Below are 18,210 nucleotides of genomic sequence, written 5' to 3'. Positions count from 1 at the left end.
CTCAAGGATTTTCTATGCTAATTTTTGGAGTTTTGAATTACTTTTCCGCCCTAAATGGAAGCTTACAGAGATCAAACCCATCTAAGAACACTTCCATAAACAAAACACAACTGTGTGAAATTTCATCAAAATTCGCCAAGCCGTTTGAGTCCATAGGGAATGAACACACTCACACACAAAGTTCCGTATAAGATATGAAGCACAGTTATATTCTGATATTTAAGAAATATTTTTAAAAACTAATGTAATTTGCTCTGAAATCTGGCAATTGAAAGACAATATGAGACTTGTCATTCCCATAGTTTGCATATAAATATACATTATATGAGTTTCAACAAAACGGAGACATTGAAGTTATTTTCCTGTGGTTGTTTTTATTGGACATAATTCATTTCCTTGCATTGTAACGACAAATCCCCTCACTTAAATTACCAGCAGTATTAGTACAAAATGTCGTCTTTTACAAAAAGGATCGGCGCCCAGCCTCTATGGGCATTCAAATGAAGACAGTTGACTGCATACACACCAAACGAAGAGTAAACCTAAAATGAGACAACTATTCAGAAACTATCTTATGTGCACAAATGTGGTACTCACTGTACAGTGCAAACATCCGCCCTCAAGGGATTTCCTCGTTATGTTTTGAGATCACATTGATTAATGTGATCCTTTTAGTGAGCTCTTGAAATTAGTGATTGACAAAATAGAATCAGACAGCATTACGAGACGAAACATGAGGTAAAGAACATTTTTACATAAAGAAAAAGATTTGTCACGTTGAAACAACCTCGATTTTGGCCAAAGAAACTCTTTTACAGCCATTTCATTATCATACTAAATGCAAATAAAAAAACGTGGTTTTCTTGTCTGGACATTCACTGTGACAGATTTGTTTCTATTATAATCATCACAGTTTTTATCTATTATGCCATATTATTATGGTATAGTTAAATTTGTATTTTTTAATTCTTTCGGTCTTTTGTAAACAAACAAAACTCCTCCCACTGGGTGAGTTTTTTGTGGGTCATAGACAGTCCACCCTTTCAACTGTTTATAACTCATCCTTCATGGGGGAGTCTCCGTCGTCCTCGTCTTCCTCCTCCTCATCCTCGTTCTCCTCTTCGCCGTCTTCCTCCTCGTCCTCTTCATCCTTGTCTTCACCATCCTCCTCGTCGTCCTTCGCCTCCTCTCTCCTCTGTTTGTCCTCCTCCTCGCGGATCTTTCGTTCTTCCTCGTCCTGGCTGTCTTTCATTTTCTTCTCGGCGTCCTGGTAGGGAATTTCAAATGTTTAGGGTGGAAAAGCGAGACGCGAGATTTAGCTCGTGTACCTTAGTTTTGCCCCATGTGTCGTCGCCGACTTCCTCAGCCAGTTTCGGGTCGTTGGTGATCAGGAAGTTGTCAAAAATGGTGCCAGACTTAACCTGCGATAAAGATTAGTAAAATTAAATGCTTGGTAAAAATTTGAATGAAATCTTTTAAGAGTCAGAAATTCCTTAAAGGGATCCTCTATTTTTAAGACAACTAATTCTTAAAACATAAATGTTAGTATGAGTTATAATAATTTGATATTAAAACCCCTCTTAATGTTTTTGTTTTAATAAAGTTTGTAAAATTATTTTAAGTGATACGTCGCCATTCTTGTTACGTTGCAGTGCGTGACGTCACTGCCCCCGAATGCCGAAATTCCAGCTTGTCATTCGTTAGCTTTCCCAACATGTCGTCAGTTCTACCCTTCCTATTTGAACCAGATCTGAAAAGTGAAGAGCAGGACAGCATTGTCGGACGTTCACAAGACGAGTTTCAGGGAAAAATGCGTGCAGCAAATACCTGATAAGACAAAAGTTGGGCAAAACTGGTGATGCGAGAGAGTCCTGTTGGCAACTTCGGTTGGGAGTGAGAGTGCATGTTGTTGGGATTCGGGAACTTCGGTTTTATTAGCAGATATTCAAGGTAAGCATATTGCATTTTCAAACGTTTTCCCAATTATGTAGATTGTTAGCATCCAGAGCTGTGCTTTACATACAGTACAGGCCAAAGAGCACACCTTGTACATTGTAACGCGTGGTAGCTAGGATACGTGTATATAAGTACCAGAAAGGGGAGAAGCTTCCACTTATGCACATTTATTCACAAAAAATAATATTTCCACCTTGACCACTCTTCACTCGGGAGCTCAGCAGTACGCAAACAAGCATTCCTTGACGAACTCCAACATTGTTGTAAGGTCCACGTCAGAGTCACTGTCGTCACTGTAGCGTGCCATAGTGCTTTAATTATTTAGTATGAGTTGGGGAAAACTCCAACGAAGAATCGTCAACAAAAAAAGACAGCAACACTAATGCAAATCCGCGTTTTTTACTCACTCGAACATCCAGGAATTAGACCGATCCCATGGCAACATCGCAGCCGCGATTAGGCCGTCAATTCCACAAAATAGACTGATCCGAAAAGCCGCTGTGGGACCGACGAATAAAAATAAATGGACAGATCCAAAACCATTATTGCAGACGCGATGGGACCCTTACTTGACTGAGGATCCAGGAAAAATGTTCGGGCGCCAGTTGTAACGCGTGGTGGGTAGGATACATGCATACAGGGAGGGACCAAAAAGGGGGAGAAGCTTCCATTTATGCACATTTATTCACTAAAAATAATAATTCCACCTTGGCCACTCACTTCACTCCCCTTTTTTCCATTTGACTGGAAATTGCATCCAAAAGCAGCACATCGTGGCATTTTACTTCGCGAGTTTAGGCAGCAATAAGCAATTGTTGAACACGCTACACATTCGGAAAGATACCAATGACGTCATCACTGCGAGCCCGCAAACCATGGCGCCAACTAACGGTCAAAATATGGATTAAATATTATAAAATATTGCCATTGATTTAACATTTTATGTGTTTCTAACAACATATTTTAGTACAAGAGAAAAATTGTGGTTTATTAGAGCCGACATGTATTTAAATCAGAGGATCACTTTAAAGGGAATCTCGGACTTAAGGACTTGTAGGCTCAAAAAAGCCATAATTGTTCTCTTTTACTAAAATATGTTATTACAAACACATATAATCAAACCGTTGATTTAAAAATCTAATATATAAGCATATTTCATATTTCACGCGGTATTTTATGCTCCTGAATGAAATGGACCGCTTGGATGTGTGTGGAAGCCATCGATATATTTGTTCAATTTTTTGAATCCCGTGCCATGAAAATGAGTGATTTCCTGGATTGACGAAGATTGCGAATGTGATGTCAGTGGGCTAATCACCTTCAGTATACAGCTAATACTGTACTACAGGATGCAGAACGACTGCGGATTCAGCTGATTTAGCGGATTATTTCGTTTATTTTTCGCATCACGCCAGCCCAATGTGCTGCAGGCTTTTGCTGCTGCACCAGGGAGAGGCGTGTGAGCCTTTTTGGGTTTCAAAAAGTTCCTGTTAACTGTGGAAAATGGCCAAAACAAGTCCGACAACTGTGGGACCATTGGACCGACGGGGAATTGAGGGGGGGCTATCTCTGCATGCATATCAAAGGCTCCCACGGCGCGACACCGCGCCGATAATGTAAGCACTCGTACACGTGACATTGGGTGTGCGCAGCGGTGCTACTAAACATTAAAAACAGCAAATATGGCGGAATGTCGGCTTGAATTTACTGTTTTAATAATATTTTAAAATTAAATATGTTGAATGTTTCCATTTTTGTGCCTTTTTGAACAAAAGAAAAATGTCATTGCTTTGAGTGGGCGGGCATATTTTGTCCGGGCTGAGGAACTTTGGTGGGGTCAAAGTGCATCATTCGCTGTTGCCTTGTAAATCTGCACTGCCCCCTAGGGCCTGGCATGAATACTACATCGTTTTCATGCGGAATTGCAACACTGTTCGAATGGAGACGGGCCCATATAAATGCAAACATGAAATTCATCGTCTTCTCTGAGACTCACCATGTAAACGGCCCCTATGACTTGGAAAAGGTGCTTGGTTCGGTTTAGCATGTTGGCTAGCTGTCACGCCTCCTGTTTTGTTTAAGCTCTTTCCTTCATCTCCGGAGCAGGGAAATGACAAAAGCCTGACTAACTCCGGTGGCATAAAATACCGTTCAGAAGAGGAAAAAGTGCAGTTTTGACCATTATGCAGTAATTTTGCCCTGTCGTACTGAGTAAATGCATTTTTAATATTCCATATTCCATTTAGCACAAGACTGTTATTTAGCAATTAGAGAAAAATACTTAGATAAATAGAATATCCTGTAAAAATATTGGAGTAGACAGATTGAAACAATCATTTTTCTGCTCTTTGTTGTATTTTTCTCATTCTGAATCTTCCCCCTCAATGGGCTGAATTCTAAATTAAATGAAAACGTGACACTGCCAACGTCATCATCCAGCTGGGGACGCAAGAGCGCTATAAGAGACAGGCGGGTCTAAAGGGCAGATTAAAAGACTATTTTCTCGTCATCTGCGCTTTGCCAAATCGTTGTATATAATCGAATTGTCTCAAAATATGCTTCTAATTCACATAATAGTGCCATTTAATTTTTTTTTTTATGCTGTCACAGTCACGTTAAAGCAGACTTAAACCACTCTTATTTCATATTACTACGTTTAAGTATTTTCTTAAGGCATCTTAAGTATGTTCGGTCTGCATGCATCTAAACTAAACGAGCTGCCAAAAAATAATACTGTAAACAAATCCAATTTGATCCTTTTTGAATTTCGATTTCATTGATTTTACCAGTGCTTCAATTTGGTCCTTCGCTGCCAATCCCTCCCAGTCAAAATGGATAGGACTTCTATTGCTGTCTATGAGCTGATGACTAAATTGTGAGTGACTTGTGCGTGTTGCATTACCTGCCACAGGTCGAGTCCAATGACGCCGACGCTGTTGTACTTGTAGATCTCAGCGTCGGCGGTGTACTCGGGGTTGTCGATCTCAGGGTGGACCCACTTGCCTTTGTAGGCGGGGTTGCTGATCTCTTTGGGTTTCCACTCGCCCTGTTTCACAACAACAAAATTTTCCTCAGATTTGACCTTTGACCTTATTCAGCCATATACTTAAAAAATCTATTGACTTGATACTTCATCATTCTTTGGGTCACGCCTTATCAGAGGGGGCCGGGCTTCATTTAGTAATAGCCGAAGACGGCACACACTCATGTAGGATCTAAGCTTGGATTTACTTACGATTGGATTCAACTACAAAAGCTGTACCTAGGCCTGTCGCGATAACAAATTTTAGTGTGCGATAATTATTCTCATAAATTATTGCGATATGCGATATTATTGCGCCCCCCCCCCCAATTTTTTAAACCAATTTACAATAACACAGTGCGAATACAGTATATATTAATAGATCAAGTACATAGTACACCCATTTAAACCTGATATTTACTCTTAAATTCAAATCTACTTTTTAAGAAATCACAACTAAAAACAATAGACCATATCTCTTAAGTAAAAAACAACAATATTTATACCGCACAGAAACACAGAATAAATAAAATGTGTTTAAAAAAAAAAAAAAAAATGCACTTAACAACTTCAGCATTTAGAAAAAAATTTCCCGTCATAGCTTCTGCAATGGTGTTCCATAGGGATGCAAATATACAGTTAAGTCATGGTTCGGTACGAATTTTGATACGAGGGACATGATTTTCGATCCGATTCAATACATTTAATGCTCTGTAAAAAAACAAAAAACAATTGTATTTTTTGTTTTTTTTTTGCTAACGAGCAAAAATTAAATTGCCATCATATAAACATGCATTTTAGTGCATAATATTTATGTGCTTACTTCTTACTGATATGAAAAAAAAATTGTATAAAAGTGCTGAGAACAATCTTTACTGTTTGTAAAGTGAGGCAGGGCACATTGTTGATTGCTACAGCTCTCTTAGTAGCTAGGTTTACTACATGAGCAAGACATCCTATTTATGGTCCAAATCCATTTGTGTCACGTACTGAATTAACAATATTTGCAACATTATCTATAGTCACTGGTATGGATTGATTTGGCCTTCTTAACCTCATGTGACAAATGACAGTTTAGAATTCATCGATGTAGTATATGGACTACATGTCCCATAATCACTCTGGGCTCACGTAGCCAATGGCATGGGAAGTAGCACATCTAGTTTGCCATTTCATGATATCTAGTGTGTGCGCGCAACCGCTCATTAAAAGTTAGCAAGCGCCGCTGAAGTCACGTCTGCTCATTACTACACAACACCAGCATATGAGGGCTTTCATATACAGGACGAGTTTGAAGCACAGCGCTCTTACCGGTAATTTCATTCAGCTGTTCGTTGTCAAAGTGAGGTTATTCCTACCAGCCAAGTCGGTAACAATGTTTTGGCGGACTTAATTGTAAATATCCAGCGTTGTGCCGAAAAATAGCCGCCCCGCGTGAAATGTCACTCCTGACGGGCGCGCCCGCACGTCAACAACACCGGTGTTCTGCCAAAATATCCTACATCGGCGAAACGTCCTACATTAGTCGAATTTGAGACCTAAAGTACTACCGTGCGCTCTAAACTTGTTTTGTTTAGATGCATACAGGAATAAGGTACTAAAAAATGCCTGCAGAAAATACTTAAATGTAGTTATATCAAATAAGGACGGTTTAAACACGCTACGTGACTAATGTGGTCAACTGCTTCAAAGCTAACACAAAAAAACACAATGGTTAAAAGTATGAGAGGGTAATACATGCAAAAAGTATCTTTGAGGCTGTGAAAAGGTTCTAAATAACTAAATAAAAACAAAAATAGTGAGTAATCGCCGCCTCTAACAGATGTGCGCATGCGTGTGAATGCATGCGCAAGCGCCCTGAGCATTGTGTAGACGTTTCGCCGCGTAGTAAGGAATGGCCGAACACCGGCGCGCCATAGATGGTCCACAGTCACTCCGGAGCACTGACGCGGCCGGTATACGTTGAACAATAGGATATAATGGGAACAATTGGCTCTGGCGCTAGTTTTTGGCGGACCTGGAACGAAGATGCATTTTGCGCAGTTGGTAACAAACTCTTAACAGCACGTCTGCCGCACGCGCACACACACGTGCACGCGAGGCGATAAATCGCAGCGGAAAAGTTATCGCCTCCATTTTTATATATCGCGCGATAAATGGAATTATTGCATATTGCGACAGGCTTAGCTGTACCGCATACAAACAGGAAGGATTGTCTCAGGAGTGATTTGTTCGAGGATTCAAGGTAAATATTATATTTTTCATACCATGTATGCGTGATTGAAGCATTTATTCGCAGGAATTTTCATCTTTGTTTACACATGGAACTGACTAGCCTCATAGTTGGCAATATTTACGCAAAATAAATGCTACCTGCACAGTTCCTTTGCTTTTAACCAAGAATCAAGACTTTTATGTCCATATCGATTAAGAATTTGGGGATTTAAGCATCTATTCACAAGAATTTTTGCCAGAAAAGCTATTATGCCAGGCGGGCGCTAGCCTCATTCGCTAACATAGTAGCATGGTACTTCGTCAATATACATAAAATAAACGCTAACTGTACGGTTTCTTTGCTTTTAACCAAGAACAGAGACTGTGTTACGTCCATATCTATGAAGCATTCGGGGATTCAAGCATTTATTCACAAGAATTTTCGCCAGAAAAGCTCCTTTTACGCCAGGCGGCCGCTAGCCTCATTCGCTAACAGTACCGTATATCGTGTATAATGATAATAAAGGGATATTCTATTCTATAATAAGTTGCGATTGTATATAGAATTGATTAATTATCCATTTACATATTAGTTATGATTGATTCTGCATGTTTTCCTCAAGTATTAAGTTTCTGATTTTAAATTGAGTGATTTATTAGCTGTTGAAAACTTGCAGTAAATGAAAAAAAATTAAGTTGCTATTTTGGTCAAAAACTTAGATGTTAAATATTGCTATTGATCCTGAAAATACAGGTGATTATCTCTGCATTTGTAAAATCAGACTTCTATAGCCATTTTAAGTTGCGTTATACTTGTATAGAAAATAATTAATCGGGATTTTATAAGGGAATGACTTTTTTTTATGCCGTTGTTCATGGAGACTCATATACTAGTATGGCTAAGGTAGGTGCCTGTTTTGGTTTTAGGTCGGGAGCAGCTTTGGTTTTGTAAATATTTGAATGTGAAGTTTTTGAAAATAGGCCCCTACGAATCGGCCCCGTTTCCCGTGTCATGTCAATAGGTCATGAAGTCTATGTTTCAGTCATAAATTCCTATACCTTGTATTCAGGGTTAGCGATCATGGGAGGCTCCCACTCTCCGTCCATCTCGTCGTCCCAGTCATCTGGCTTCTTGGCGTCGGGGTCTGGAATGTTCTCAACCTTGTCCCAGTCCTGTCAAACCAAACTCACGTTAGCCAAGTCTGTGTCAGAAGAAGCGATGGGCTCGCCCGCACTTGCCTCCGGTTTGACATCATCAGGGTCAGGGATTTTCTCACGGTCGTCCCAATCCTCAGGTTTCTTGGCTTCGGGGTCCTTAATCTTCTTGGGGGGCAGGAAGTCCCAGTCCTCCTCCAGGCTGCCGGACTCCACCTTCTTGTTGTCAATCTTCACCTCGTACGTGTTGTCGGGGTTGACGATCAGCGTGTACAAGTGAGTGAATTCGTCGTCCTGACGGGGAAAAAGAAAACATGGCAATTTCAGGGAGTAACTAAATGCATCTTCTCATTCACTTTGAACACTTTGCGACCTCACTCACCTTGCATCTGATGTCTTTGTTAACCAAATGGTTCTTGCCCTTGTAGTTAAAGATTACGTGAACTTTCTTTGTGCCAGGCCCGCAGATATCAGGACCTGCACGCAGAAAAAGTCGGAGATTCAACACTTACATCGGCGAGGCAAACGACCCGAGGAAGACCCCGACTTGCCCACCCTACCAAACATGATGTTGTAGACAGAGTCCCCGTGCATGTCTTCCTGCTTGAGGTCCGAGGGGAAAATTTTGACGTAGCCGCCGCCGCAGTCGATGTTCTGCTCGTGTTTGACGGTGAACTGGATAACGAGGGGTTGGCCCGCGTTGCTGAAGTCGTCGAAGCGTGAAGACAGCGCGTAGAAGCGGGCGTCCTGGCTCGTCTGCAAACCTGGCTCAACAAATCAGCTGCAGTGAGTTATAGGACTGCCGCGATTCATCGACAACTAATTAATCTGCAACCGTTTTGATAGTCGATTAACATCGACGGTGAATGACGTCCAATTTATTTAAACTGGGAGGACTTAGAGGGAATGCTCATGTTTCAGTGCCATTGATGGCAATAGACGTCCAATACATTCTGACTGGGACGGCTGGCAGTGATCGTTCACTACCAGCCTTTCCCAGTCAAAACGGACTGGACGTCTATCGCTGTGAATGGCAGACAATGAGTTAATTTGATCAAGATTTAGGGAAAAAAATTGTCGACGTTTTGAGTCTCGTGAGTAAATCTTATTTCATTTTTGTATGAATCGTTTAACAACAAAATACAGAGTTGAAACACTATTCTTATATTTTAATCAAATTTGTAATTTAAAAAAATGTTTTAATAAAAGAGTGGACTGTAAACTGTAAACGTTTTTCAATGAAAAATAAAACTGGAAACTAAACTACAGTATTTGAATACATCTAGTCCTCAATAAAAGGTCATGATTATCTTTAAAGCAATACAGTGGGGCAAATAAGTAGTCAACCACCAATTGTGCAAGTTCTCTTGAAAAGATTAGAGAGGCCTATAATTGTCAACATGGGTAAACCTCAACCATGAGAGTCAGAATGTGGAAAAAAAGAAACAAAATCATTGTTTGATTTTTAAAGAATTTTTCCAAATTAGAGTGGAAAATAAGTATTTGGTCACTACAAACAAGCAAGCTTTCTGGCTGTCAAAGAGGTCCAACTTCTTCTAACGAGGTCTAACGAGGGCCCACTCGTTACCTGTATTAATGGCACCTGTTTTAACTCATTATCGGTATAAAAGACACCTGTCCACAACCTCAGTCAGTCATACTCCGAACTACACTATGGCCAAGACCTAGTGAATGACCTACAGAGAGCTGGGACCACACTAACAAAGGCTACTATCAGTAACACAATGCGCCGCCAGGGACTCAAATCCTGCACTGCCAGACGTGTCCCCCTGCTGAAGAAAGTACACGCCCAGGCCCGTCTGCGGCTCGCTAGAAAGCATTTGGATGATCCAGAAGAGGACTGGGACAATGTGTTATGGTCAGATGAAACCAAAATAGAACTTTTTGGTAGAAACACAGGCTCTCGTGTTTGGAGGAGAAAGAAGAGAAAGAACACCATACCCACTGTGAAGCATGGGAGTGGAAACATCATGCTTTGGGGCTGTTTTACTGCAAAGGGGCCAGGACGACTGATCTGTGTAGAGGAAAGAATGAATGGGGCCATGTATTGGGAGATTTTGTGAAAAAAAAATCTTCCATCAGCAAGGGCATTGAAGATGAGACGTGGCTGGGTCTTTCAGCATGACAATGATCCCAAACACACAGCCAGGGAAACAAAGGAGTGGCTTCGTAAGAAGCATTTCAAGGTCCTGGAGTGGCCTAGCCAGTCTCCACATCTCAACCCCATAGAAAATCTGTGGAGGGAGTTGAAAGTCCGTGTTGCTCAACGACAGCCCCAAAACATCATTGCTCTAGAGGAGATCTGCATGGAGGAATGGGCCAAAATACCAGCAACAGTGTGTGAAAAGCTTGTGAAAAGTTACAGAAACCGTTTGGCCTCCGTTATTGCCAACAAAGGGTACATAACAAAGTATTGAGATGAACTTTTGGCATTGACCAAATACTTATTTTCCACCATGATTTGCAAATAAATTCTTTAAAAATCAAACAATGTGTTTTTCTGTTTTTTTCCCCCCCACATTCTGTGTCTCATGGTTGAGGTTTACCCATGTTGACAATTACAGGCCTCTCTAATATTTTCAAGTGAGAGAACTTGCACAATTAGTGGTTGACTGAATACTTATTCGCCCCACTGTAGCTGTCCCTTATTTAGATCATTGATTGCAATATGTACATTATGGTGATGCAACGTGGTGGCTTCAGAGTGCAAGTCACTTTATATAAAAAAAAAAAAAAAAAAAACGGGGCGCTATCCAAGAATGGGTCCACTTCAGGGGGACACTGATGTGAACATGAATTGACATGAAAAAAAAAAAAAAAAAAAAGCTGTGAAATGAAATCACACATCAGAATTTCATAGGTGCTGTTATAGACCCTACTCACATGACATCACAACCACGCCTCCGCGCCATATTGTCCGTCAACTCGTCGTGTTGACGCATTACCGCTACGTAAATTCCTCCTACTATGGCGTGTTTATCTGCTCGTTAACATTAATAACCAAAATGGTGAAGGCGTGTGTGGCGGTCGGTTGCAATAACAGAGAAGATAGACGGAGAGACTTGAAGTTCTACCGTATTCCGAGAGACCCGGAGAGGAGAGCGAGATGGACTGCTGCAATTCGACGAGAAAACTGGGCTCCAAACGATAACCACAGATTATGTAGTAGTCATTTTATATCTGGTAAGATGCATTTAATATATATTTAGAGGGTTTTGGGCTGACAACCACAATTAAGATCATTGCTAGGCTAATCGCCGACAACATACACTCAGACGTTGTGAATGAACTACCTGAAAATATATAATTATAAGGGGATAATAAGACAATTGTCATACAATTAATTTACAATTTCACTATTGAGGTCAAAAGCCAAAAAATAAATTCAACTAGGGACAATCTGGAGTAGTGCTATCGCACTTCATATTTATTACATATTATATATGTATGTAGTGAGAGTGCTATCGCTAAACCATATAAACATTAAAAGCCCAAGCTCCATTGACAAATGACATGAAATACTTTAGACTTGACAGTGTATGTTAGCAAGAACAAAAGATTTTTAATTTAAAATTTTGTAACTCACCTTCCCGAGCACAAGATAGATTCCTGCCGAATTTTCGTGGACGAGGACCTGTTTCACCCAACCAGCAACGAAGTATTTATAAGCCTCCAAGCTCTTATAGTTTTTCAAACTTTCGTGAGAATATGCTGATTTTGTGTGGACGAGATAGTTGTAAATATCAGGGTAGCAGATGTCAGGCAGAGACGGCGAAGACAGCGGGACGAAAAACATCGATTTAAGCATCAAATATGGATCTGGCGAATGGATAAACTGAAGCTTTTCCACATAACGCCTTTTATGCAACGCATCCAATGAGTTTACAGCGTCAGATAACACCGGGGCTTCCATGAATTGCACGACTAATTGAAACCATTGAGAATAGGGCTTAAAAATGACAGACAATATGGTGGCCGGATACAGCGACACGTCATTTTGTGACGTAGGTGAGTAGGGTCTATATTGTCCCTACCAATGTTGAGACCAAACCTACGCCCCTGGACCCAACATTCATAGTGTTCCTCGTTTATGCGGTGTGGCGGGCCTGCTCGGCCTCTTGACCCCTCCACTCACCTTTGTCCTTCTCTGCATCACCGTAGAACTTGCCCGCAGTGAGGACAAAGTTGCCATAGTCACTCTTGTGCTTGGATTCCTCCCAGCGACTCTTCCAGGCATCTACAAAATAACATGTTCACATGACCTGAGAATTGACACTCACGAACGGTTATCAAAGGTGTCAAGTGTACACTTGTCGAGTCATATTTTTGGAATGACTTCCGTCAGTAGGCGAAACCTACGGAGTTTATGTATTCTGTACTGCATGTCTGTGTCTGTTCAAGATAACTCAAGAATGAACAGAGGGATTATCATCAAAGGAGCAGAGTTTTTGTAATATAAAACGGAAAAGGTGATTCAATTTTGGGGTCATGAGGTTAAAGGTCAAAAGGTCAGAAAATTAATTTTGCGATAACTTGATAATGGATTAGCCCATTACACTCAAATTAGCAGGAGAGAAGAGCGAGCCATGACATTTTGGGCATGATAAGAGGTCAAAAATGTTCAACAGTTAGGCAGCATGGTGATGAGTGCTGAATTTGGCTGCTTAGCTGAAGGTATGCTTTTCTATTTCTATATTATTTCATTTTTTATTGGAGTGGGGGTACAGATGACCAGGGAGGACTGTACAGGAGGGGGAGGGGGAGAGGTTCTGTGATTTGACCATACGTGGGGGAGGGGGTGTTAAATCGAATAGGGGTTGATATTCAATAAATGCTTGCCTAATTTAACAAAACGAACATTTGAATGGGGAAAATAAATGATCAGAAATTAGTCTTAAATTGCTGCATGTAGCTATAATAAATAACATTCTTCTACCTCCATGCTAAAATACAACCCAATCCTATACAGTCAATTTGTATTCAGAGGAATAACAGAATTTAGAGAGCAAAAAAGAGAGAATTATTGAAAAATGAGCTCACCCCCGTCTTCAAATTGCTCACGGAAATAGACAGTGGATTCAGCCAGAACAGAGGCCGCCGACACGGCTAAGAACAGCAGCGACAAAGCGGTCATGGTGAGGAGAAACACTGCGTCAAATTACGCCAAAAACTAACAGAAAATATATTCTGACGTCTTTGCTATCCCTCGACGCAGTGTACCGGCCACGGGCTCCGGTTAGTGCCGTTTAACAGAAATCATGCAGCCTCTCGCCTCTCGGCTGGGAACAGATGTCTCAATCGTATTGGCTGTCGGCATCGGAGTTACCCAGGAAGTCAGATTCCTTTTAGCCAATCAGAGGACAGTATGAGTTGATGGGCGGATGTCTAGCCAATGAGCGAAGACCACGCGTTAGTTTAACGCACACCCAGCATGTAATGCGTCTGATGTACATCGTGAAGTCACAATGACAACGTCGAACTGACTGGCGCGCCATTTATTTAGTGATGACACATAAAATACAAACATATATATTAAAAAAAAAAAAAACTATATAGAGCACTTATTTTATAGTATACATGGCGGAAAACACTCAGGTGACTTGAAGTTCTGCTCCGAGACCCCCCCAATTTGGCCAAATTTCAAAATTGTCCTATATGCATGAGTGATACATCATTGGAAAGCTTAAAATCTCTATTATCTGGGGGATGAAAAAATTTGAACAGGAGGGCATTAAAATAATAATAATAATAATAATTCAAACAGCAAAACCCCATCTGGAGGTGAGAGCACGCGAGAGCAGAATTACAGACGCCATGACTTTAACAAGATATTATCGCTTACTGACCTTGTTTCGTTCCAAAAACTCCACGTAGCGTGTGTCACTGAGTGTCAAGACACAGATGTGAATGGCCACAGCTGAATTTTTGGGGGATTTTATGGGTGAAATATGGTCATAACAAGGGTCGCGATGCAGAAATCGCAGACATCAAGGAGTGGTCGAGATGTTCTTTTTCATATATTTTACCTTTCTAAACGTCTTTTTTTCAGTTTTTCTTTGTTTGGATCGATTATTTATCATCTGATATATTGGGAAAAATGCGACAGAAACAAACAAAAAAAAAGCAATTAAGTGATACTTATGAGGTAAATATCCGAGACTTTTACAGACGCCATTTTTTTCATAGTGACGTAATTTGTTTAAAAGTTTACAATATGCGAGTAAATAATTTTTTTAAGGTCGTTTTTTTTTTTTTTTTAAACGAAATATTAGACTACAATTAATGATTCTAAGCTAAAAATGCCAGACATTTTGAATAATAAGTATATTTAATTACCTTTCATGGCTGGGTTTAAACAAAAGCGGTTGCGCGACGTCTGTAAACGGGGGTTTTCAGGGTAAAACGGGCAAATTAAAAATAGTTTGGGGGCCTAATGCGCCATGAATTTGCTATGGCAGCATATAGACATATTGTTCTATCAAACACAACAGTTCTTTTGGCTTAAAAATACAGCAGTTTCTTTTAAAGAGGAGTGCAAGAGCAGAAACAGCTTTTTCAGTCGTGTCTGTGTTTTCCGCCATATATATTTTAAATGTAATATATTTATCCATTTATATTGTTTAGTGAACTCACTTAGCTTAACTGTTTGGCTGTCATTGACGGCAATAGTCGTCCAATCCAGTTGAACTGGGAGATAACTTCCACTTCTCTCAATTTAACTGGCTTGGCCGTCCATTGTTGTCAATAGGTGTTTTCAATATCAATTTCCCTTTTTACCAACTACCACAACACCCGGACCAGTTTAACTTGTTTAATTTCTCCGTAATTCACAATGAGGGACAAAGTACATAAAATTCAAAGCATAATCACATGACAATAAATAACAATGGCATTCCTCTTATGAACAATTCAAAAAGTACTTTTAAATCATCAAGGGCGTAGGTTTCAGGATGCTCAAATTGTCCCCACCAACTTTTAAGGAACCTTATTTGCATGATATAGAGTTCAGGTATATAGGGAATTTAGATTGTCTTCCCAAATGTTGTAATGATAGAACAGACCCTACCATTATTAAGTGAATTATTTTCATTATATTAAGACTTACATTTATCCTTTTTCACTCACTGAATGTGCCCCCCCCCCCCCAAAACGACCGTTTGGTTGGCTGATGAGTTGAAGTCCCCCGCCCCGCCACAAAGACACACACAGCCCCACCAGATTCATGTCGACAACATGCCGCCTCCTCTGCCCCCTTCGGAGAGAAGGGATATTAGAAGTTTTTTTTCGGCCAGCAGCAGCCACTGTTAGTCATGTAAAAAGACGTCATGTTGTGGAAGTGGGGGAAACACCACTAATTTAGCTACTGAAAGTCCGACCTGCATCAGAGTTAGCATAACATTACACTTGCTAACCTGCAAAACTACCTGCGGTCAAACCAGCCTCCATAAGGAAGAACGAAGTCAAGCTAGCCGTACCTTTTTTGGATCATTGTTTGCATTATGTGCATTGCGGTAATATCGTCCCGACCAATGTTCAGACCAAACCTACGCCCGAGCATGAAACCTTTTTGGGCTAAAATGTTTTGCAGTACATGAAATTGTTTTTCAACACAATTTTCATGTTGCATATTGACAGCATGACTTGACCAACCACAAAAATACAGTATGTCATAATAAGGGTCTCTGCAGGGTTCAACAAGCCAAGTTTAAGACTTTAAAAGACTTTTTTAAGACCATACTGAATAAAACTTCAGACCCATTTCACATAGAAAACATAAAAAAAACCTACAATAGATTTGAAGTACAGGTAGTCCCCGAGTTTTGAACGAGTTCCGTTCATACCATGGCGACGTAACCCGGATTTCCACGCAAATCGGAATTAACCCTTGAAGTACCCCTAAATCTCAAAATAACTGTCCAAAGTATTTTGTTTAATGATGGAGGATACACTGCCCTTTGGTGGCAGCGTTGGATCTGGTTGGACTGTTGTCTTGTATGACTGAGGAGCAGACTCGTCTGACATGGATAAAGGACAGCTCCGCTCTGGTTTGGCCCACGTAAGGCTGTAAGTTGTTTCAGCTAATATAGGTTTGTGTATGCATTTGTAATTAAGTTTAGAGCTACACTTTGTGGAGTTATGTGTGAGCAATTTGCTATGGGCATTGTAAATACATTAGCATTCGTAGCATTTAAGCTAGCAGACTTTTGTTAGGCAAATTAGGCTAATTTAATCTACCGAATTTACATATTGATCAGACTAGATGGACGTTTGAACACTTGTTTTGTGTCAAGTGTTCGTTAAAATGTGATTCGTTTTTAAACATAAGTGTACATATGTGTGATACAGCTTTACAAATTGTCAAAAGTGAAGGAAGTAAAAAGCTTTTAAAACCACAATTGCCTTGTTTACTGTCTGTCAAGTTGAACAACTTAACATTTAGTGAGGACAGACCATGTCACATTGATAAAGTAAAAACTATTATACTGTAAGGGACAATAAGGTACTGTTTACAAAACTAAGAAAAAAAACGAATGGAGACAAAATGGCGGACGAGACTCTGGCGTTGTAAAGTCGAAATCACATAAATGAAGTATGTCGTAACCCGGGGACTACCTGTATAAGAATTTATTCCCAGCTCTTTCACACTGTGATACATATGAGCACGAAGTACTACTATTATTAGTAGTAAAGTAACGTCAATAGATTTTTAAGACCTTTCAAAATTGTATTTAAGACCTTTTATGAGATTTTAGGAGAATTTTAGTCATCTTAAGGCCTTAAATTCAAACTATTCAATTTAAAACTTTTTAAGACCCTGCGGATACCCTGATACATAGTTAAAAAAACAAACTCAAATGTAATGTAGTAACACTCAAATCCTGACGGCATTTTAAAAATAGCGCAATATATACATGAGCTGGGGGATGCGACAAGACCAATAGCACTGTGCAAAATCTTGGTGAAAATAAATTATGGTACAGTGCCTTGCAAAAGTATTCGGCCCCCTTGAACCTTGCAACCTTTCGCCACATTTCAGGCTTCAAACATAAAGATATAAAATTTTAATTTTTTGTCAAGAATCAACAACAAGTGGGACACAATCGTGAAGTGGAACAAAATTTATTAGATAATTTAAACTTTTTTAACAAATAAAAAACTGAAAAGTGGGGCGTGCAATATTATTCGGCCCCCTTGCGTTAATACTTTGTAGCGCCACCTTTTGCTCCAATTACAGCTGCAAGTCGCTTGGGGTATGTTTCTATCAGTTTTGCACATCGAGAGACTGACATTCTTGCCCATTCTTCCTTGCAAAACAGCTCGAGCTCAGTGATGTTGGATGGAGAGACTTGGCCATTCTAACACCTGGATACGTTTATCTTTGAACCATTCCATTGTAGATTTGGCTTTATGTTTTGGATCATTGTCCTGTTGGAAGATAAATCTCCGTCCTAGTCTCAGGTCTTGTGCAGATACCAACAGGTTTTCTTCCAGAATGTTCCTGTATTTGGCTGCATCCATCTTCCCGTCAATTTTAACCATCTTCCCTGTCCCTGCTGAAGAAAAGCAGGCCCAAACCATGATGCTGCCACCACCATGTTTGACAGTGGGGATGGTGTGTTCAGGGTGATGAGCTGTGTTGCTTTTACGCCAAACATATCATTTTGCATTGTGGCCAAAAAGTTCAATTTTGGTTTCATCTGACCAGAGCACTTTCTTCCACATGTTTGGTGTGTCTCCCAGGTGGCTTGTGGCAAACTTTAAACGAGACTTTTTATGGATATCTTTGAGAAATGGCTTTCTTCTTGCCACTCTTCCATAAAGGCCAGATTTGTGCAGTGTAC

General features: G+C 40.2%; 1 protein-coding gene across 1 annotated transcript; it reads right to left on the bottom strand.

The window, feature by feature from the left end:
• Positions 1-354: 354 nt before the first annotated feature.
• Positions 355-13,655, bottom strand: calr (calreticulin). The gene is made up of 9 exons (XM_057841984.1): positions 13,409-13,655; positions 12,504-12,605; positions 8,908-9,111; positions 8,730-8,824; positions 8,432-8,641; positions 8,252-8,365; positions 4,859-5,002; positions 1,329-1,421; positions 355-1,267 (listed from the first exon to the last, which is right to left on the bottom strand). The coding sequence occupies exons 1-9, from the start codon at positions 13,500-13,502 to the stop codon at positions 1,052-1,054; spliced, it is 1,272 nt and encodes a 423-aa protein (XP_057697967.1). The 5' UTR covers positions 13,503-13,655; the 3' UTR covers positions 355-1,051.
• Positions 13,656-18,210: the final 4,555 nt, after the last annotated feature.

Source organism: Corythoichthys intestinalis, chromosome 7 (genome assembly GCF_030265065.1).
Source record: "Corythoichthys intestinalis isolate RoL2023-P3 chromosome 7, ASM3026506v1, whole genome shotgun sequence".
Taxonomy (NCBI): Eukaryota; Metazoa; Chordata; class Actinopteri; order Syngnathiformes; family Syngnathidae; genus Corythoichthys; species Corythoichthys intestinalis.
This window is presented reverse-complemented; position numbering and strand designations above follow the sequence as displayed.